Raw genomic sequence first — 23255 nt, 5'->3', positions numbered from 1 at the left:
CTCACGGCGGATTTTAGTAGGCAGTCACGTGATACCGTATGCGCATTCCATTGGCTGACAGCGTCTGGAAGTGCGCTGCGTTACGTGAGTCTCGGAACGCAGCGCACTGACGTATATAAAAAAAACAACCAAATACAAAAGTGTTTTAAAAAGTCTATCAGAGTGTGGGAAAAGGTAAAACAGATATAGGATGGTTTACTATCAGTGTGGGGGAGGTTCTTCAACATTTACATTTCTGTGAATAATAAAATAGTTTGTTGCTGTATCACAGAATTTTTGTTTTTTGGGGTCGGTCCTGGAATGCATTGATAAGAAGAGATCAGTGTGAACTCAAAGCAAGATGAATCCACTCCCTTGACATCTCGATCTCTTCCTGTCCTTTCTCCATCATCATCACGCTCCTTTTGTACCGTCTGTTACCTGCGTTCACCTGTTTGTGAGGCACTCCCTCCTCTCCTTCATACCTTCAGGAAGTCTTTGAAGTCTGGCTCGTTGTCGATGCGAGTCTGCAGCAATGAGGCCCCCATGATCTGGCAGGAGCAGAAGCGGATGTAGGGCTGCATGTGGGACAGCTCTGCAGCCAGGATATCTCCAATCATCTGCACAGGCATGTTCTCCCCGCCCATCTTCTTACGAGCATGCAGTGCCCTGCACACACACCAACAGAAGCATTATTCACCGTCAGACGGACTGCACCCTCTACTCCCACTACTCTGATATTTACTTCAGAAATTTAGTGTTGCATGCAAGCAGCTCTTTCCAGTTGACAAAGATCATGGCCATCTCCAGATCCTTCACCCGGCCCGACACCGACATGGGCATGTAGAAAACCTGCTCAGACACAAACACACATCAGGACAGGAAGCAAGATGTTAGAAGAAACAAAAAGATGTCAGGATGGTTTATTCAGCAGGACGTGTGTCCGTTACCTCCAGAACTATCTGCAGGTCCTCCACGTATCTGTCCTCGGTCTGGATCAGCTCGTGAATGTAGCCCTGCCTCTTCTTCTCCTGGAGGCTCAGCGTCTCCAGGCTGTTCAGGTTTGCACACCCTGCAGAAGAGGGGAAACACACCAGGTGGTTTTTGGATTACATTTACAGCTAAATCCAGTCACCAGTAAAAATCAAGCCAATACTTAAAGCTGGGCAGAAGTCCTGGATGTCAAGCCTCCTGCTGGGTGACGTGGACAGACAGAGCAGGTGATAATTTGGCATTCAGACACGAACATTATAGTAAGGAAAGAGGAGCCATGGAAATATGAACGCTTCTTATCCAGTTCAACACACACTCACACACCTACCTGACACACGATGACCACGGACTCCTGGCTCAGGGCCCGTGTTAGCTGACTGCTTCTCGCTTACTGACTGCTCGTTTTCCTCCTCATCTGTGTCATCCCAGAGGTTTAGAAAAAGAAATCTATTCTGCAAAGCCATCGATCGCTATGACTCCAACTGTTCCCTCCAGGTATTTTAGTTAGAAGATGGTCTCCTTGTTCTTCTGTCTGTTTCGCCCTCTCTGCTGTAATCTTGTTGCTGGTTTCTGAGTAAAACTTCACAAACTAAATCGTTTTGCACCAAAACAGGAAGAGGGATTCTTCCTTTCTCATCTCTCAAACTGTCAGAAAAAAATCTCTTTCTAGCCTGAATTTGGAGAATCTGCAAAATCTTTGAGATTGTCCAGAAATACCTGGTTCTTTTCCAGCTGAAGCAAAGGCTGGTATATTTTATTTATCACGCTGTAAAGGCTGGTCACATGCTGCAGACCTGTCCAGTTCAATCATGTGCTGTTGGCTATACAAACACTGGTGACACACACACACACACACACACACACACACACACACACACACACACACACACACACACACACACACACACACACACACACACACACACACACACACACACACACACACACACACACACACACACACACACACACACACACACACACACACACACACACACACACAGCCAAGCATTTCGTTTAACAGTTTAAAAACACACTGTACCTTCATCTCAAAACCAATTTTATTTTCTTTATATTTTATTTCTGATCTAGAGAAACAACAATTTTTCAGAAATAGCTGCATCATGTCCCACAAATGATCTAATAGTGACAGATACCGTTTCACGTTCCGTCTAATGAGATAGGATAAGACCTCCCTTTATTGGTCCCAGGTGGGGAAGTTTTCATCGTTCTATCAGTGATGGATGCTATCAACTCACGTTCAGCGAAAGGGACTCAGAAAATGTCTTCCCTTTCACAGACATGAGGAAGGTTCACATCAACTCAGCAGAGTTACCTCACATGAATGAATGAATGAAACAAAAAGAAGCTAGCACCTTAGCAACGTGTTTGCATTCCTTACATTTCTCTTCACCGTTCTGATATTATTATTATTCAGGAAAAGTGTCCTGACAATGATGATCACTACAGTACTTTAACAAGGTGACATGCACTCATTTTATGAACAAACCAAAATATTTACAGCAGCAGTAAAACAGCATTCAGTTAATGAATATATCTAGGAGCAGTAATGTCTGAGATCAGCCACGGGAGAAAAGTGTATCTCAACAAGTGTCAAGAAAACAGTCTTGTGGGTTAGAGGTACTTTCTGTCCTTTTTGTCAAGGATATCTTCTGACCCAAATATGGCTTTTAAATCAACAGGACACACTGGTGGGCTCTGGCTCCATCACATGTCCACAGTAAGTTAAAGATTTTCAATGGGATGGAATAAAAAACACAATAAACCCAGAGTTCACATTAGATGAAAGGCTAAGTGCTTGTATTTCTAGTAATGCCTTCTACCTGCATCTGGCTCGATCCTAGACACATGTATTTATTATTAATATGCTCACATGAAGCTTAAAGGTCACTTAATTCCCAATTCTAAGCTTTCCTAAGACAAATCAGGAGTTTTAGGTCAACTCTTTTCAAAATATCCGCAGGCATGCAGGTAAAACAAGTTTTAGACAGTAAAGGGACAGTAAAGCTTTTTGAACCACATCTCTGAGGAGCGGCAGCGACTAACAAAGGGCTCTGTGTGAGCTGAACTCACTAAACTGGAGAGTCAGAATAATAAAAACAAAGAGGGAAAGGAAGTGAAATGAAAACAGGATGATGATATATGAACAAGATTAGAATTATGAGAAAGAACAGAAAAAAGGAAATGCCACAGAGTGACCTGCAAATCCTCTGCTTCAGACGTCATCAAACACACAAGGATCCAGGATGGCTTCACCATCAAAACAAGGAATTTGCAAAAGAAGGCAAGACTAAAATAAAAATCACATGATCAGTATTGAATGATGAGTCAGTTGTTTCAGGGGATGATTCATTCACACATTCACAGGAAACAGGGGATGCTCGGTTGTTCAGGCTCTCTGCTTTTCTGTTGCACTCCTTCTAAATCACTTGTTTGCATGAGTTTAGGTTTAGGGGAACTAGGTCCAGTTACTTTGCCCCAATCAGAGCAGCCAACAGTAGTGGACTTCTCTGAGGGCAGGAGTAGGGGAAGAAGAGGAGGTGGAAGAGGAGGAGGACATTCTACCACCCTAGAAGGAGAAGAGACAAAGGCTAAGGAGACATGAAGGAAATGAAAAGCTGATCGGGAACAGAGGGGAGGTGGATAAAAAGGTGAAATGCAGTAGAGATGAAAACTGAAAACTGAGTGCTGGTAGGTCCACATAGGAACCACGTCTGTGTAGCCTGGAGTGGCTTCATGTTTTAAACATGCACGTTTCATCAAGAGCTACATGATGGTGTACTTACACTGCTGGCTGGGGTCACAATCTGTTGTCATCTTGACGTAGTTGGTGGGGAAAAGACCAGTGTTCCCGTTGAGCTCTCCTTTCCACCAATCAGGGTCGTTCTTGTCTAAAACACTGATGGTTTGACCTTTGGAGAAGCTCATCTCATCCCCATTGGCAGCTGTGTAGTCATACATGGCTATAACCTGGCAGACTGAGACACAGGAGAATGGAATACCTGAAGGACAGTACTACTGTACTACTGTATGACTGATATCATCTGGTTTATGTGTACTACTTGGTTGGGGTGCAGGAGTTGATTTGCCACTGCTGGATCCAAGGATTTTCACATGAGAAGCAGGAAACCAGCCCTTCTGACGCTTTTTACCACGAGCCTAAAACACAGCAACAAATTAGGACTGGAAACGTCATGTATCGTCTTGATTACAAAACGTGAATAAGAAATAGCTGCGATGTGGGAAACACAACATGAAGTAGGAAAAATGACTAATAACTCAGGACAAGTCATGCTACATCTTTCTGCTTTAGCTTAAAACTGGATACTAAAAATATAAACTTTTTGGTTAATTGAACCAGATAATAAGACTTCCAAGTTTTACATGACAAAAGTTTTGGATACCACTAACCTGAATGACGTGTGGTGAGATTTTCTACTGTTAAACTGAACCACTGAATGTTTGTGGTTCCTTGTGGAACCAAAGACCACCTAGAAAAACACTGAACGGCAGCTGAGCCTCACCTGCAGTTCTCCAAGCCACCAGCCAGACGTGTTTTTGCTGAGGATGACGATGAGCTGGTTTTTTTCCAGACTCAGTTGCTCTGGATTGGTAGAAACGTGGGAGCGAAGCACCTGTGCAATCTCTGTATGAAAAAACAAAAATCATCAAATTGGCATTGTATTCTTGTGTGACGGGTAAAAAAGAAAGGAGGCCGTGAGCTTACCTGGTTTTTTCTTAGCAGATACACTTGATGTCTACAAAAATATGATGACATAATTATTACTAAGCTTTAGAAGCACAACAACAGAATAAAGGGAGAAACAACAGGAGCAGCTGACAACAAGATTCAATCCATCACCAACGCTTGTCAAAAACATCTAGCTTCTGTTTCTCATTATGTGTTGAGAGTTCTTACATCTGGTTCTTTAGGTTTGACATAGTTGCTTGGGAAGAGGCCAGTGCTGCTTCCTAAGGAGCCGTTCCACCACTCGCCCTCTCGTTTGCTCACCAAGATCACATCTCCTTCTCTAAAAGTCAGATCACCAGGCTCTGGAGACACGTAGGTGTACAAAGCCACGTACTCTGGAAAAGAAAATCACTCATAACCATTAAAAGTCGTTGAGGCTCCAACCTGAGTACAATGAGCTGATTAGAAGATTCAGGTCAAGACTGTTCAGTCAGGTCATTGTGGTTTGATGGAAACAGGTTTTATTGTAAGGTCAGGGTAACCCCGACCCTCACCTGAAAATAAGCAACGACACACACACACACACACACACACACACACACACACACACACACTACTTTAGCATACCTTCAAGCTGCAGTCCGTCAGTGTCAGAAACATTGAGGGGGGAGCTCCTCATCCTACACAAATAGAAAGACCACATCACTGCACTCATTCATGGGTTCATTTCTATCATTCTTTCAGCAAATAGACATTTCTAACTGGAAATGACATTTTCCCAAGGGGACAACATGTAATTGATAGACTGACTGTGAATTGTCTTCCTCTCCCAACAGGGTCACGTAGGACTTAGGGAACCAGCCCCGTTCACCGTTCAGCTCTCCCAGCCACCAGTTCTCCTGCTGCTCCAACACCTGGATGACGTCGTCCTTGTTGAAGTTCAGGTGGTTGTCAGTCTTTGCTGTCCATGAACACAGGGCCTGGACGAACAGGTTACCCATCACCTGCTGAGAGGAACACAGACGGAGCAAAAGCTCATCGTCAGACTCCGATAGTGAAAAGGTGGAATCTGGCACAGCAGTAAAAACATGTGTTTATGTAGCCCTGACCCCCCCACCTGGCCTTGAGTCTCGGTGGGTGCAGGGTTGGTGGAGAGCGTTGGCGTGAAGGCAGACTTCATGCCTGTTGTCTTGGCGGCCTCGAGGACACTGGAAAGCTGTGACTGCAGCGGCGTTTTGGGTGCAGCAGTGGAGTCTGACGGAGCCACCCTCTCTACGTAACTCTCTGGGAAATATCCCATCTTCCCCTGCCTGCTGCCGTACAACCAACCCTCCTCCCGCTCGGCCGTCTCATCAACCTGGAAGCAGGTAGTAAAGAAATATTGAGGACAGAGATGGGAAAAATGAAGGTGATATTTGTACCTAAAGTGGTGTTTCTCGGTCTCACCTCCAGGATGTCACCTTCTGAGAGGCTCAGCTCTTCGCTGTTCCGTGCAGTGAAGGGGAAAAGTGCTTTGAAGGAAGTGAGGACCACCGACTTCCTGTGCTGTGTGGCCCTTGGCTGCCCACCTAAACAGACATAGGATCACAAAGTCAAGGGGGTCCATGTAGAAACACACTGAAGACGGGTTGTTTTACCTTTCCTCTCCTCCAGCCCTCTCAGAAGAGCAGTCAGTTTCTCCTGAATGTCCACCTTTCCTCCTCCACTCTGCTGTTGCTGTGGACGCGATGACTCCTCCTTCCTTTTTCTCTCCTCATCAGCCCTCCTCCTTTCTTCTTCTTCCTCCTTTCTCTTTCTTTCCTCATCTAACTTTTTCCTTTCCAACTCCAGTTTCCTTCTCTCCTCCTCTACCCCTCTCTTCCTCCTCAAGTCCTCCTCGTCTCTCTTTCTTCTCTCCTCCTCCTCTCTCTTCCTTCTCTCTTCTTCCTCTCTCTTCCTCCTCTCTTCCATCTCCCTCTTCCGTCTCTCCTCCATCTCCCTCTTCCGTCTCTCTTCTTCCTCTCTCTTTCTTACCTCCTCTCTGTTCCTCCTCTCCTCCTCTTGCTTCCTCCTTTCCTCTGCATCTCGGAAAGCCGCCTCTACCGCTCTCTGTCTCCTCCTGTCCTCCTCTTCCCTCTGTCTTCTGCGCTCCTCTTCCCTTCGCTCTTCCTCTAGCCTCTTCCTGTCATCCTCTCTCCTGCGTCGCTCCTCTTCTTCTTTCCTTCTTTTCTCCTCATTCCTTCTCTCTTCCTCCAGTTTCCTCCTCTCTTCCTCTAGCTGCCTCCTCTCCTCCTCCAGCTGCCTCCTCTCCTCCTCCTGTCTCTGTCTTTCTGCTCGTCTCTGCCTCTCTTCCTCTTCTCTTTTCTTCCTCTCTTCCTCCTCTCTTTTCTTCCGCTCAGCCTCTTCTTTTGCTCTGAGTTCTCTCTCAGCTTCTTCCTTTGCAGCCTTGATGAGAGCTTGTCTCTCCTTCTCCTCTTCCTCAAGCTTCCTCTGACGCTCTTTTTCCATCATGATTCGCCTTGGAAGAGGAAAGCAATAAAGTGCATCAAGATACAAATATCTGCCCATACTGCTATACTGTTGTTAGACTGAATGAGAATTTTGATGAAGACCAAAAAATTCTATTTTACAAAACTTAACAGATTAATCTAGAAAATCTACATTGAAGCAAAATACCTTTGAGCTTCCTCCTCCTCCTTCCGCTTCCTCTCCTCTTCCCTCTGCCTTCTCTCCTCTTCCTGTTTTTTCCTTTCCTCTTCCCTCCTCCTCTTCTCCTCTTCCTGCTCCTTCCTTCGAATCAACTCGTGGCGTTTCTCCTCTTTGGTGCTCATTAGTTTTTCTAGTGCAGCCTGCTGTTTTCTCTGGCTCTCTCTTAGTTCCTGACACACAAACATACAAACACAAGTTTATTAGCACACTCAAACATATATGATAGTGAACTTAATAATTTGATCAGACATATATCATGGACTGATCCCACAAATCATGCGCAAATACACTGCAATCACACAGGTAGTAAAATATTTGACAAATGGGAAACACACGTAACTTTTAACAGCTATTCCACGTCTAAAGACTAAAAGCCAGAGAAGCTTAAACAGCACAGAGAATAGATGTGAACTGGTGATTCAAACAGTTCACTACTGACCAATAGAGACAACAACAATCAAGGGACCTGAATAAAAACCTTCAGCAGGTACAGGTTATGCAGGCAGGCCAGCAGACACAACACAGCTTGAAGCATAAACAGTCGGAGACTGCAACATCCTGCGACACCCCTGAATTCAAAGTTTTTCCCTGACCTACTTTCATAGGTCAGGGTCATTAAAAGACCCATGACCCAACATGTAACTGGTGCATTGTGTTTGTCTTCAGGTTTCAGAGATGTGCACCTAAACAGGTATAAAAGTGAAAATGTGACTTTGACCTAGTTTTTCAAAGTCAAGGTTGTGATCTAATTCTCATCCCCTTGCCTTCCTGAATGTAACGCCTGGTGTTTCGTCTTTCTATCTCATCCGGTTCCTGAGGTGTGTGCAAAAATATCGCAGACCATAGATCAATGCACTAGCTTTGATCTACGGTCTTAATCCCATTGGCCTTCTCCCTTGTCTTTCTATCTTATCTGGTTCCCGAGTGCACAAAAATTGAAATTTGACCTTGACCTAGTTTTCTCAAGGTCAAGGTCAGCATTTCATTGTCATCCCCTTTGCCGCCTGAGTATTATGCTTTTAATCTTTCCATCTGCAACGGTTGTGAAGATATTTGGTGGAGAAAGGCACAAACACTGACAATTACAACACATCACCGCTTTGAAGCGGTGTAATTAAGGGATGTAATTAATTCCAAAAGGAGAGGAATGGCATACACGTGCAGAAGACAGAAATAAAAGTTTCCAAAGGTTATAAAGAAAATGTATGACCGGGGTGGATAGAAAAGAAGAGCAAGAGCTGGTATGGAAGGTAGAACAGACAGTGCACCCCCCAAAACATGTAAGGGAGACTTTAAAATGCTAATCTGTTAGAAAAGTATGTGATTAAATTAAATTAGAACAATGGGATAAAGAATCAAAATAAAGTGCTATATTAATTTAAAAAATCTCGGTCATTTTAATACAGGTAGAACATTTATATCCTGCAGTATAGAAGTTTTAATAATGTCATGCTGTGTGTGTGTGTGTGTCCTATGATACATTTAGATTTAACCACACATTTAGACTTTTAAAAGACTAACAAACCTGTACACAAGATTCACGACGTCCCTGAACAACCACAGACTGACTACTGACGTCCTACGTGAAATGTTTCCAGTGACCAGACGACACGTTTCCTGTCAGCTCTAACCTGTATGTCGCTGTTATACTTGTCCATCTCAGCCAGTTTGGCAGCAGTCTCTTTCTCCAGAGCTTCCAGCTGCTGTTGCAGCTTCAGACACGTCCCTTGTTTTTCTGAAGTGGCCACCTTGATGGTTGACATATTTGTTCCTACAAGCAGATTAATTAGTTAAAAAAAAAGAATCCTCATCTCTTTCATGACATATGTTTACAACACATCTACATTTATGATGAGGATACTTTCATCCATCAAAGTCTTGCGTCTTTTTTATCAAAAATTTACCCAACATATTATGGTTTGTAATTTCATCCATCAGTACTCACCAGTCATGTTTTTAGAAGCCATGCTTTTAAGTTTCTCAGTAAGTTTCTTCTGTTCTGGAGTCAGCTGGGACAACTTCCTCTGGAACTCCTGAAACACAGAAATGCATTAACAGGAGACATGAATGTTTCAAAAATGTGAATAAAGTTGACGCGTTCTCTCTCAAGAAAGTAATAATTGCTCAGTAAAGACCAACAAGGTCATTGTGAAGAAACAGTAGACATTTTCTGAGGAAAGGCATGCGAACACACCCCTAGCTGTTTCTGTAGGTGGTTAATGTCCTGCTGACGCGTCTCTATCCTTTGAGTAGTCACATCCAACTCTGTCTTCTGAAGTTTCCTCTTGTTCTGGAAGTCACGCAGCCGGTCTGAGATCTGACGGTGTTTGTCACCCTGAGGTAGAGACACAGCAAGATGAGAGAGGTGAAGAATCTTTACCATCTCTTCTTAATGTGTGTACAATTGGTGAGAATCGGCTGGTTTGTCTCACATTCTAAAGTCAAACGTTCTGTGTCACTCACCACAGCCTCCAGCTCCATCTCCAGACTCCTTTTCTTTGCTTTCAATCTGATGATTTCATCCTGCTCCTGCTCCTTCTTTATCTGGAGCTCTCCCACTCGTCTTCTCTCACTCTCTTCCTTCCTCTGGCGCTCAAGCTCCCTCTGTGCAGCCTGGGAAAAGCCCACACTGCAGGGTCAGATAATGGCTCCGTTCCTGAACTACAAGATAAGAAGGTAACCCTCACTTCTTTTCTCTCTATTTCTCTCTGACGCTCTTCTTCTTTTTGCCTTTCCAGCTCCCTCTGTCGCTCCAGCCGTTTCTCCTCTTCTTTCCTCCTCCGCTCCTCGGCCTCCCGAGCCTCTTTCTCTCTCCTCTCTCGCTCCTCTCTCGCCTTCTGATCCCGTCGCTCCTGCTCCCTCTTCTCGGCCTCCAGCAGAGCCAGTCGTCTTTTCTCCAGCTCTGCATTCCCTCGCTCCAGGTTAGCTTTGAACTTATCCTCAAATGAGTCTGAACATAGATGAACAAATGAGGAAATGTCATATATATTTAAGCCTATATTTTAGCCTTATGCAAATATTGTATGGAAAATTAAGAACAAAAATGAACATTTTGCAGCAGGTTGTGTGAGTACTGACAGTTGGGTTTGGCTTTCTGTGGAGGTTCTATGTCCAAGTCATCATTCAGGGCTGCGTAGGAAGAAAGGCTGGATCCATTCACTGCTCCCCTAAAAACATTTTATAAGCATGTTTCACATGACTAAAATATCCAATCACTTTATAGACTACTCCAGACCATGTTTAGTGTATATATATATAATAAATCTAAACTCATCTCCTGTGCTGTGTTAAATGAGTTATACATGTGAACATACCTCCGTGAGGGGGGTACCAGCTCATTTGGCAGTGTAAGCGGCAGCAGCTGACCACTCTTAGCAACATCCACGAGATGCATCGCCAGAATAAACTCCTCAGCTCTCAGCTTGCCGTCCTTATCCACGTCTGCTAAGTTCCTGCAGTTTGGATTGGAACACTTTTCACTTGAGTTTACAATGACAACATTAGCTTTGAATACAAAAGAAAAAGACAAAGAAAGAGGAGGACGTACGTCCAGACAACAACAAAATATTTTGGACCATTGCAGAACCAAGACTCAACACAAAAACATGATTGTTTTTACGGCGTTGGCTGATTGATGATCTTAATTAAGGTTAGTGTCTGAACTGGACAGCATGCTACAGGGACAGGAGCCCTACTTACCCTGTGTTGTCTAAAAGCAGACATATTGCCCAGTGTTAACACATGGAGTCATTTATGTACACTTGTCTCACTACATCATGCTGATGGAGTAGTTCAGATCCTGCTGTTTGATCTGACTGGATGTACAGTAATTCATTTCTTACATTTCAAATGAAAAAAGGTTTTGGTCGGCCCAGGTGGAAGGATCTCTCCCTTTTGAAACTCTTATTAGACAGTCAACTCATACATGTCTGCTTCTGAAGCAGACAAAGAAACAAAAAGGAAAACCTTCTAAAACTTATGAACTTATTTTCATGGCTAGCATTAAGTGTGGAGTTTTAAAAGATCACCAATTCAAGCAGTAAATGCCTGTTGTGGAGGATCCATCCATGTGTGTGTTGTTGAGATCAATACTTTCATTATAAATGACTCATCCATATACTGTATATCCGTCTCACATTGTGAATCACTGCCACTGGTTTAGCAGTGGTAAACTGGCTACTCGTGTAGCAGACTTTCATGCAGGAAGAAATATATCTTGGTACAGTATTTGAATGTCATAATTATAGCACTTTAATCAAATACAGTATAATCTGCTTGCTGTCCTACCGTTGGCATTAAGTCAAACACATTCAGTTAACTAATAGTGAGAAGGTCCTGCTGGCTGTTGGCTCAGGAAAGACTGAGGACGAGGGTGAGGGAGACTGGTGCCACGCCTCAAACAATCTTAGTGGTTGTACACCTTGTAGATGAGTGTGCATACACACATTAGTTGTGTATCCTTCCTGACATGAAAGAACTTTAGCAGAGATGTTGCCCTGTGCTGACCCGACAGTATTTATGGCAAAATAAAGCCAGCTGCTCGCGGTGCTCCACGGCAGAGCCCAGCTCAACGTACCCATCCAACCTCGCGCTCCAAATGACAGAAACAAAACTGCATGCCTTTACCAAGAACCCAGCTAGATTCAAATGGAACCGGTTTCACATTGTAACTGGGTCTCAATGGTCAGGCCTTCCAATCACCCTCAAAGCAGTGAGATCAACCGGCACAGATGGTAAATGTGTTCTGTCATGCTGAGTCATACTTTACAGAGCTTTGCTTCAACACATTCTCATCTGCTTTGCTTGTGGAATGTAGAATTACAACTTAAAATCACACACGAGCGGAGTTGTTCTGCCATTAGTTAGATCAGTGTAAACAAGGGGAGGATCCTGTGGTAAGGCCATGTTGTGCAGCTGCGGTGTGAAAAGGGCTTCTGATTTACGGTTAAAATAACACCTAACTATCACAAACTGAGGTTTAGTCTGATCAGTGTGACTCCAACGTTCTCTGGACTACTGGTCATACCAGCTGTAGCAGCATGACGTTTATGAACCTTCGTTCTCCTGATCTGGATTTGGCTCTTCAACACAACAATGTAGATATTATAACACAGTGAAACACACCCTAGTCAGCTGGGATAGGCTCCAGCTCCCCGAAACCTGCCCCAGCGGAAGAAGCGGTTGAAAATGAATAAATGAATGAATGAATGAATCATCAACACAAACAAAAATATTCTCACCAGATGGAGGCTAGCTGTTGCTGAGTCAGCATTGTGGTTGCCATAGCATTTCTCACTTGTTGACCTGGCCAAGACAGAGACGTTCTTTAAATTTTACTTATTTGTTGTTGTGGACAATCAGTGAATGTCAAAGAACCGCGTTAAAAACACATTTAACCCGTGGAGCTGCAGACCAACAAAACAAGTCTGACATTAATATAGTTTAGACCAGAGAAGACAGAATAAACACTACGTCCTTCAAAGCTATAGGAACTTCCTGATATAGTGGTCAGACCCAAGAAGACAGTCTCGTGCATCTCATCAGTCATCGTCAACGACTGGTCATTTTTTTGAATTTTGAATTTCTGAATTGGTTTGGGTAGATTTATCAGGCAGCTCTAATCCACACGTCATACGGTCCATGGTTCTGTGTGTTATAATCTAACATTGGTTAAACACTAAAAACAGTCACACATCCACATCATTCACTACATTATGTGTAAAGTCATTGTGAGGGAATTATCTGAAGATTGTGTGTGAACATTTGCTTGATGATATCATAGCTATTTCCATAGAACAGGTCCAGCAAGGTTGGTAGAAATGTAGTGAAAAGTCAAACACATAGTTGTAGTGTGACTGAGCCTTTGTATGGCGTGCTGAACCACTGTGTCAAAACACACCCACTTCCTGCACCACCTCAGGGTTAGCTGACACTTAAAGCCACTCTTAGGAAATCTATTTAGTGCCTGTTGTTCACCACACCTATAATAAACTTAGTTTTTGACATCAATTTAAAATATATTTGTACAGAAAAATGCAGAACATACCAGTGAGGTATCCAGTCATCTGTTTATCTAAGCTGTTGAACTGCTGTCTGTACTTGAGTCTGGAGGCGTGTGGCACAGCCCAGTCACTGGGCCCAACAGCCACTGGAGACATGAGAGGAGAGGAGGAAGAGGAGCTGGAGGGAGACAAGCAGTGATGACACAAACATACAGGGTCACTCAGGAAGGCCATCATGATTTCATGCTTTTAATGCTGCTGAAAGACTGACAAGATATACGAGACGTTGATTATACAAAACAGGAAACTGCTTAGTGTTTCCAAACATCTCCTGTGTGTATGTGGTGTTCAGTGTGCCTTTATTACCCAATAGGTCCTAGGTCTACGAGTGGTGAAGCATTGTGGGTACCAGAAAGAGCAGTAGAGGAGCGACCTAGTGATGGAGAGTAGGAAGAAGGTCGTCCTGACAACAACAACAAAAAACACACAATCATTTCAAATTACCAATCACTTACAATTATCTTCTGCTTTAAAATGATGCTTCATTATAACCATAAATCAAATTCCCTCTGTTGCTTCTCACAAAATACAGACTTCACCTGTTTGAAAGGGGCAAGTAGTTTGTAGTGGCTCAGTGATGTATTGTGATTCAGTGACTGCTGTATCATTGTCAAAAACAGGGAGGCTGTTGTTATGGCGATGAGACAGCGGCCCGACTCTACAAAACTAAGCCAAGAGTCATCCCTTTCCCCTCAAACTAATAAACTACAAACAGTAAACCTGCACTCTGATGTGAGTATTTGAAAGAGCAGCTCTCACAGATAAGACATGTAATGTAATCTAACATTTTTCAAGACCAATTATTTGTTCGGATGCTCCTGATGTCAAATGAGTCCGTGACATAGATGATAAAGCACGAGAATGAAGAGATGAGGAAACTGATTTAAGTCAGAAAATAACTGTCTGTACCAGTGGCCAGAGCTCCAGTCGGGATTGGCTGAAGAATTCCCATGGTCCCATTTGGAAGAATGGCATTTCCCACCATGGGCATCAGGGGCCTTGCTGGGATGGAGGTCATTACAGGGCTAAAACCTGTTGCTGTACTAACTAAGGGGGGCAGGCCTGTCATTGGGGTCAAAGCTGAGAGTCCAGGGCCTGAGGCGGAGATGGGGGTCAACATGGCAAGGTTTGTCCCAGACATCATGGGCATGTTAGACATGTTACCCATTCCTGGAACATAAGAAAATAAATAAACCAGCTGACATAGAAGTCAAAATCCACATATGAAAGCAGTCAGTAAGAATATACAGCATATTAAGTCTAGAATTATTAAGCATTCATATTAAATATCCCCAAAAAATAAAATCACACTTTTATATTTAAATGTACGTGCATTTATTTAATTTGGCTTCTTATTAAAGGCGATGGTTCTTTTTGCTTCATGGATACTACAGTTACTTTCCAAACTAACGAACATCCACAAACTGCTTCTAACAATAACTCCTTACCATAGGCTGGGTTGGTCATGGAGGATGTGGGCATACTGAGGGAGGGAGCAGGCACTGGAGGCTGCTTCATGATGATGGGGAGTGCAGATGGAAGAGCCGTGCCCTGGAGTTTTAGCTTCACCAGCTTCATAGCAATGGAAAACTCCAGCCTGTCCATCTTCCCATCTCTATTCATATCAGCCAAAGCCCTGAGAGATGAGGCAGAAAGAGACACGTCAGTTATTTTATGGGTTTCTTCACATGAATACTTACAGATCACATGTCAAATAAATCTGAGAGAGACTGGATTGCTATTTTGGCATCTTTGCCATTCTTACCATATCTCAGCCAGCACAGAAGCAGGCAGCCCCGACTGGAGGAAAAACTTTCTTGCCTGTTCCCCTACAGAAACAGACAGAAGATAAAAATGTAAAATTTGAAGTCTAACTGCTCAAGTAGGCACAAATGTAGTGAAAGCGCTGTGAGCACTGGCAGTCAGTCATCATCTGTGTGGTCGAGAGTGTACCTGAGACGTAGCCCATTGATGGGGACAGGGTATCAAACTTCTGGTCATGTTTGTTCCTCTCCTCAGGAGAGATCGCCCACATGCTTGGACCTCCTGGGGAGGAAAATATACAAGACAGGGAAAAGTATCACAAAAACAATTGTTAAAGACCATTATGAAAAGTTCATAATTCTCACACTCACAAAAAAAATTCTGAGGCCAGCCTGTGTGTGGAAACACAGTGTTGCTAATGACGCCGTATCAATCAATCAATCAATCAACTTTTATTTATATAGCACTTAATCCCATCTATTATCACTATGTTCAAAATAAAGTTATGTTTACTCCACAGTTGTCAAAATATAGAATGGAACTAAAATATAGAACTAAAAGTTGGGCTAAAGTAATATGGTACGAGAGGGACCACAGTCACACAAACCACCAAAAGCATCCTGACAGCTGATTGGTCTGTACAGCATCAAAGTGCATCAGACAGAGAGAACACTAGAACTCCTGATGTCATTGTGAGAACATGTGCAGGTGAAAGCATGAACCCAGCGTGGTCTTACCATTCATGTTTGCGAGGGGCAGAGACAGAAGGGGAACTCCCAGTGGCGTCTTCAGCTAATGGTCGCAGCCATCTACAGAACACAGTCACAGCCCGGTCATCAATACGGAGCTCACACCACACAGTGGTGTCGCTGGGGGGGGCAGGAAGAGGGGAGAGGGAGAGAAACAGTACTGAGAGTGAGGGAGGTTTTGGTCAGCCAGGAGAGGAAACAGGGCTCCTGTTCACGTCCCTCTGGACACGTCCCAAAGCTGTTACAGCACTGGGACACCTCCCAACAACATCCACACTCTGATGGCCAGATCGCCGGACTCGCAACCTCTACTGATAATCCTTCACAATATCCCTTTTGTACCGTCAGTCCAGACAAACAACCCAAAGCACAGCGACATGCTGGGCAGCTGTGGACGGTTCAGTGTGGGACACCACGTACTTTGTCTGTGGCTGTTTGACGGGCAGACGGCCGTCTGCACACATGCTAGGTTCATTCTCATTCCTTATTCCACCACCAACACCCTTAATGACTTCTCATGAAGAGGAAAGGCAGCGCGCTGTGTTTTGAAACAGACCGTTGACTCATGAGACCTTCATCATGTTAGAAACCAGAAGCTATCCACTGGGAATCACCAGCGTTACTCTTTCAGTCTGGGCCAAACTGGGGTACAAATCAATAGACATTACAAACCAGGCATCTCTACAGTCTCAGTGCCTGTTAGCCTGTTTTCCTGTCACCGACTGCCCTTGTTTGTTTCTGTTGAGTCATCAACGGGCAGTCGCACGAAAATGTTGACAGTAATAAAACCTTTTTCAAAATGTTTAGCATTAAAAGAGTTTGTTAGCTAACTGCACAGGCTAGCCAGTCGGGTTAAGAATATTTATTATCGTCTTTTTTTAAAATAATATTGAATTTATGATCATACAGCTGCACAGCATTTCCTATAACTGCATTAATATTACTTGGGGAAGTTATGGTAGGCAACATCATGCTGAATGTCCTTGGCTATCAACATATGTGCTGCTTGTTCACAACAATCACTGTGAACAGCTAATGTTGGAATCGAACGTGATGTCGAACATGAGTAGCGAGCAGTTTTTGTGAAACATTGATACATCAGAAAAAGGATTTCCCTTCCCTGCTCAATTATGATTGATCTTATCCTCTAATCAAAGGGTACGGGGTCCCAAAGGCTGTGCTTTCTCCACCGTCTGAAGATCATTTTGATTGACTTTCATGTTGTTTGGTTAGCTCCTAACTTGTTTGAGCTGCTTCGTAAGTCTAATGTTTTAGGCCTCAAGCATCACACATCAAAATGAAAAATTTGAAGACAAGAATTCCAATCTTTCTACTGAACACTTCCTGCCTGGCAAAAGAATTTCCTTATTTAATGTCAGTTGACAGGAAATCATTGTGGTTTTTGGCAAAGACAACTTTGAAGTCCCAGAATCTAAATCAAAAAGAGAGTTATGTTTGGGATTGGGGCAGAGTAAGAATGATGAATGGATGAGTGACACTCGATGTTAAATTTCTTGTTGGTTGATATGAGCTTTGTGAATGGGAACATGAAAGAGAGCTGGACAAAGGTCTCACAAGGCCAGACAACAGTAAGAGCTAATCTGCTGCTTGCCATCTGTTGCCTTCCTGGTGTCTCCTCTCAGGTTTGGTTTCATTCCATTGCATTTCTATTTGTCCTTCATGTGCAGCATGCATTGGAGTACAAGTCAGTTTATGCAGAGACGTCCCTTTAAAAGTGTATCAGTGGGAGTCGTGTTGGCATTTTAGACAGAGATCAATCTCATTGGTCATGACAAACACACACACACACACACACACACACACACACACACACACACACACACACACACACACACACACACACAGAGTCCAGACTCCTCCTAACAAGAGGCTGACAGCTGACTGGACGATCACAAACCTCACCGTAGGACTTAAAATTTGCAAATCTCATGTAAATCCTCTCTGAGGGCTAAACCTACACAAAGCATCTGTGTATGAAGGTCAGGTACATCGTTCTGACTTAGAATCATCACAATACAAGACAAGGATATATTTCTAGAAATGTCTGCATCTTCAGCAAACACCTGTTTGCTAACAGCTGGTTTGAGTTCCAGAATTCAAAGCAATGCAGTCTTTAAGCGCATCCTCGTAAACAACTCAACAATTAGAAACTTTAGATTTTGTTTTCATGCCTCTGTGACAGCGAGAAACCCACTGTACCTATGAGAAGGACTCTGACACCTCAACACAGAGGGAGTTAAGACCAATGTCAGCAGTGTGTCAGCCATCCTGACGCTCACACAGATACACACCTCCCATTACTGACGCATAGAGTGGTAAATAGGGAACGTATCACCTATAGTATTTGGACCCAACTTGTAATTCCGGGATGGTGGAGAAGTATACAGGGCATTTAACAGTTTAAACAATTAACCACACACTAAGAATGTTATATATGACACTAGATAATTGAAGACCACAAAGTACTTCTAACATTTTTTTATTTAAAAAACAAAATCCTTTCCATACACCAGTTATGTGACGATATAAATCAGCATTGATTTGGATCATGTGGCACATAAAAAACATTTTTCACACTGTTTGACTGTATCTCAGCTAAATATATATTCAATAAGTACAATTAAAAGGTCACCAAACCTACAAGCATCAACGAGCCTGGAGTAACCCCCTGAAGCAGACAAACCTGCCACATCTGTCAAACTACTTTGGATACTTATACAGTATTCCATAACAAATGCAGATTTACTTTAAATAACATTGTTTTTTGGATATTTATACCCATGGACGGGAAAGTCAGAGACATCTGACAGGAAATGGGAGAGTGAGTGTCGCGGGGCCGCGGGCCAGAATCCAAACCACAAATCGATTCAACGCAAGCCTTCATAACGGAGTGCTCTTAAACCACTCCGTCTCCTACGCTCTATGAAAAAAACTTTTTAATATGATTAGCATATAGAATTAGCATATTGTGAAAAAATATCCTGCTACTGTTACACACCTAATATATTCCAGGTGATTCCAGGTGAAAATGGAGGCTAATGCATTGGGAGGACCCCACCGTGTGTACAGATGCAGCCGTGACTCAAACACTAAGTTACATGAGATCGATTTCAGGCATCTGCCAGCGTCATGACGCCTGGAGGGGCTACAGCTTGAGGAAACAAGAGATGGAAGACTCTTTCCTTTATTTGCAGCATTTCTCTCTAAAAGCAAACAAGTAAAACTACTTATTTATTAAAATTCTTTCATTGTGGCAGGAACAACTGGACATATTCTTCCTCAGACGCCACGTTTGCAGTCATCAAGAAGTCAAAATTCTATAGTGAACTCTGTATTACTGTACCCCACTGACTGATTTACGATGAAATCGCATACTGGAATCAACTTTATTTCTGCCTCTACTGTCAAGCTGAAGAGCAACAGGCAAAATGCTTTTTAACCAGCCTGAGCAAATACATAGCAGTGAACTGACAGACAGGAAGCCCAGAGGAAACGGTTCCCACAGGGGCTGCACTTACTCCACTTTGAGAGTACAGACAATTTGTTTAAGCTCATCCTGAAAAATAATAACAACAGAGCTTTATGATGAGTCTGATCACTTATTTGTTCAGCAGACTGATTCTACCCAGATCACAAATGAATGCCTTGCCTATCGGACACATCCCACTTCCTCAGCTTGTAGTTTTGTTTTTTCCTTTGAGGCTGGACTGGCTGGTTCTGTCAGACTGCACCTGCTTCAGTTCTGCTTCAGTTCTGCCTGTCTCTCCATTACTATATACAACACAGAAAACTGTTGGATAAATAGCACGGCTGTGTCCCACCTCAGCTGCCTCAGTAGCAGCTTTGATCCATGCAAGCCGTGTTCCAGTTCTTCCACTTTCAATACATTTGTCTGTCTCTTTGTGCCATATGCTCAGTTTTGTATTTCAACATGCTGCCACAAAGCCTCTTTCAAATTAACAGAAAGACAGAGATAGATGAGAATGAGGAAAGAAATTCACTGAAATCTCAGTCTCATATTTGCACCTTTTATCTCTCCACTTCCTCATTCCAACTCTCTTTTGAACTGTAATACTTTCTCCATCACTACCTCTCCCTCTATGTGTCATTGAATGTTAGGTCTTAGATCTATAAGCTAGCATCTACGTGACCTCTCCTCTCCTCCTTTCTACTCTGGTCTAAAACAAGCACTACCTGTTCTAAGAGTTTTCTAATTTAAGACTGCCTCACCTGCTGGCCTCTCAACAATGACATCAACACTGTACATGGCTCTCTTTCTTCTTAATGCTTTGGTCTACCTTTATTTTTGGAAATACAGTACATACTAAGATCACATGACTAGCTATCAGTCCCCTTTATCACTTGTGTCCCGTTCCTCTCTTCTTCATTCTTTTTCAATTGCTGATTCCCCCCACTGAGCAGAATATTTAGCCGACCTTGTCAAACTGATGCATGCATCACCCATCCACACGATTCCATGAACACCACTTTCATCACCATGTTCATTGTGCACACATTCAGGAAATTCTGCAGTAACTCTTTGGATTGTATCAGATTGGGTTTGATTAAAGATGTTTGCGGTACAGAGTTTTGTTTTCTTAAGAGGCAAGGCATGCCTAGCCCTCCTTTAAGTCTGCCAAGACCCACCCTGGTTTTTCTTTTTCTCATAAAGATATTATAAAAACAGTGACCAACAGAAACAGGCATTCAGTCTGGCAGCAAGGAAAAATAGATTTAAAAAAAGAACATGACGGGATAAATCTGTGCAAACATGCTCAAGTATATTGGCAGTACAGATCTGTGCAGTGTAAAGGACAGAAGAAAGCACAGCTATGCTGTATTTAAGAACGTGTATTTGGAATGCATCAGTTTTGGAAAAAAGGTGCCTTCCTAGTATTTACGTTACTAAATCACATAATTCTAAAGTTAAATACCTGTAGGGCTGAAACATTAGCATGTTTGTTGCTGCAGCCTCAGTAAACAGGTGGAATTACAGGTGCACTACATTTTCCTCTTTGAGTATTTACCATTGGAAGTGTATTTGGATTTTCTGCAACAGCCAGAAAAGTTATAAATGATTATTAATTTAATGAGCTACACTGAAAACATGAACATCATATGCACTGTATAACATGCTTTCGGTCATACATTTCTGTTACTTTCTTTTGGTAAATGACAACCTGGGCTGAATATTATGGGACAAAACTGGATATTGTCCATTTTATTTCTGTGACTTAGTTTATGGTAATACAGTACTGTAACAGCACACTAAGGGGTTGTTTGAGTTCTGTGTATGGAGTTAATGTTGGTGAATACATGAACTAAACAAGCACCCAGGGAACACAGTACAAAGACAAGTTGAAAACAAGTTTTAAATCATTTGTACATGGGTCACATATGATCACATCACCTCCCCCCAGTCCACCCCCTCTCAAATCACTGCATGCACCTGGTTTAAGCCCCTGGTTCACCCCCCCCCCATACACACAAACAAGGAAACGTTCCCTGACCCACTGTCGGCAGCCGCTCTGGAACCTGCACGACCAGTCCGACCCGGGGGGGGGTTGTCAAAGTTAACGAGCAATCCTCCAGAAACACCGGTAGACACCGGTAAACACCGGTAAACACCTGTAAACACCAGTACACACCTGTGAACACCTGTAAACACATGTAAACACCGGTACACACCTGTAAACACCGGTGAACACCGGTGAACACCTGTAAACACCGGTAAACACCGGTACACACCTGTAAACACCGGTGAACACCGGTACACACCTGTAAACACCGGTACACACCTGTAAACACCGGTACACACCTGTAAACACCGGTACACACCGGTACACACCGGTGAACACCTGTAAACACCGGTAAACACCAGTACACACCTGTAAACACCGGTACACACCGGTAAACACCTGTAAACACCGGTACACACCTGTAAACACCGGTACACACCTGTAAACACCGGTACACACCTGTAAACACCGGTAAACACCGGTGAACACCTGTAAACACCGGTACACACCTGTAAACACCGGTAAACACCTGTAAACACCGGTACACACCTGTAAACACCGGTAAACACCGGTACACACCTGTAAACACCGGTAAACACCTGTAAACACCGGTGAACACTGGTAAACACCTGTAAACACCGGTACACACCTGTAAACACCGGTACACACCTGTAAACACCGGTGAACACCGGTGAACACCGGTGTTCACCGGTGTTCACCGGTGAACACCTGTAAACACCGGTAAACACCGGTGAACACCTGTAAACACCGGTGAACACCTGTAAACACCGGTAAACACCGGTACACACCTGTAAACACCGGTAAACACCGGTACACACCTGTAAACACCGGTAAACACCTGTAAACACCGGTGAACACTGGTAAACACCTGTAAACACCGGTACACACCTGTAAACACCGGTACACACCTGTAAACACCGGTGAACACCGGTGAACACCGGTGTTCACCGGTAAACACCGGTGAACACCTGTAAACACCGGTAAACACCGGTGAACACCTGTAAACACCGGTAAATACCGGTGAACTCCGGTAAACACCTGTAAACACCGGTGAACACCGGTGAACTCCGGCTCTCAGTGCCGACACCCCCGCCCGGGGAACAAGCTAACCCAACTCCCAGCGCAGGTTGTCCAGGGGGGCGAGCGGAGCATCGAGCACCTCCAACGACTTGAAGTCACTCAAAAGGACAGAGAGACGACATAAGACGACATTAGACGACACAGACCGGCTTAGGACGCCCCGGTAACGCAGACGTCGCCCCAGAGAGCGGCTCCAGGCCGGAACCCAAGTTGGACTCACGCTTGTCCGGAGCGTCCCGTCCACTCCTCTCCCCCGACACTAAACGTCCACTCTGCTGCCGATTCAAGCCCCGAAAGGATTTTCCGCCACTTCCGACTGATTCCCGTTCACACCGGGGGGGTTGTGGTCCACACACGGGGGGGCGCTGGAACAATGGGCAAGTTAGTCTGATAGTCAGGAGCCTGTTGCTGACAGCACAGCGTCACTCCAACATGGCTGACTACGGGTGTGTGTGTGTGTGCGTGTGTGTGTGTGTGTGTGTGTGTGTGTGTGTGTGTCTGTGTGTGTGTGCGGGGCTCTGCTCACCGTCCGTCCGCCGAGTGGGAGCAGAGCCCCGGGGGCTGTAGGCTCCACACGGGGGGATCGATCGAGGAGAGGAAACTCCGGGGGGGTGAACCCAGGACTGGTTCTTCAGCTCCTTCTAAGGCTTGTTCTGACTTCAGTCGT

General features: G+C 43.9%; 1 protein-coding gene across 2 annotated transcripts in view; it reads right to left on the bottom strand.

Annotated features, from left to right (window-relative positions):
- itsn2b (intersectin 2b) overlaps window positions 1–23019 on the bottom strand; it is a 28579-nt gene extending 5560 nt beyond the window's left edge. The window contains exons 1-30 of one of the 2 annotated variants that reach the window (XM_068325620.1): window positions 22809–23019; window positions 15936–16067; window positions 15388–15480; window positions 15200–15263; window positions 14883–15070; window positions 14344–14604; window positions 13741–13837; window positions 13419–13552; window positions 12613–12676; window positions 10687–10824; window positions 10451–10539; window positions 10060–10322; window positions 9836–9985; window positions 9567–9707; window positions 9318–9405; window positions 9004–9143; window positions 7340–7542; window positions 6322–7181; window positions 6131–6252; window positions 5802–6041; window positions 5495–5691; window positions 5312–5364; window positions 4913–5079; window positions 4721–4751; window positions 4518–4639; window positions 4056–4152; window positions 3780–3971; window positions 930–1051; window positions 725–831; window positions 465–648 (exon numbers count right to left, since the gene is read on the bottom strand). In XM_068325620.1, the coding sequence (XP_068181721.1) occupies window positions 465–648; window positions 725–831; window positions 930–1051; window positions 3780–3971; window positions 4056–4152; window positions 4518–4639; window positions 4721–4751; window positions 4913–5079; window positions 5312–5364; window positions 5495–5691; window positions 5802–6041; window positions 6131–6252; window positions 6322–7181; window positions 7340–7542; window positions 9004–9143; window positions 9318–9405; window positions 9567–9707; window positions 9836–9985; window positions 10060–10322; window positions 10451–10539; window positions 10687–10824; window positions 12613–12676; window positions 13419–13552; window positions 13741–13837; window positions 14344–14604; window positions 14883–15070; window positions 15200–15263; window positions 15388–15480; window positions 15936–15942 (4614 nt within the window). In that variant the 5' untranslated portion in view covers window positions 15943–16067; window positions 22809–23019. The remainder of the gene's footprint in view (window positions 1–464; window positions 649–724; window positions 832–929; window positions 1052–3779; window positions 3972–4055; window positions 4153–4517; window positions 4640–4720; window positions 4752–4912; window positions 5080–5311; window positions 5365–5494; window positions 5692–5801; window positions 6042–6130; window positions 6253–6321; window positions 7182–7339; window positions 7543–9003; window positions 9144–9317; window positions 9406–9566; window positions 9708–9835; window positions 9986–10059; window positions 10323–10450; window positions 10540–10686; window positions 10825–12612; window positions 12677–13418; window positions 13553–13740; window positions 13838–14343; window positions 14605–14882; window positions 15071–15199; window positions 15264–15387; window positions 15481–15935; window positions 16068–22808) is intronic. The other variant, XM_068325706.1, reaches the window with a different exon arrangement.
- Window positions 23020–23255: the final 236 nt, after the last annotated feature.

Source organism: Antennarius striatus, chromosome 1, assembly GCF_040054535.1.
Source record: "Antennarius striatus isolate MH-2024 chromosome 1, ASM4005453v1, whole genome shotgun sequence".
NCBI lineage: Eukaryota > Metazoa > Chordata > Actinopteri > Lophiiformes > Antennariidae > Antennarius > Antennarius striatus.
The sequence above is the reverse complement of the archived record's forward strand: the minus strand, read 5'-3'. Positions and strand labels throughout refer to the sequence as shown.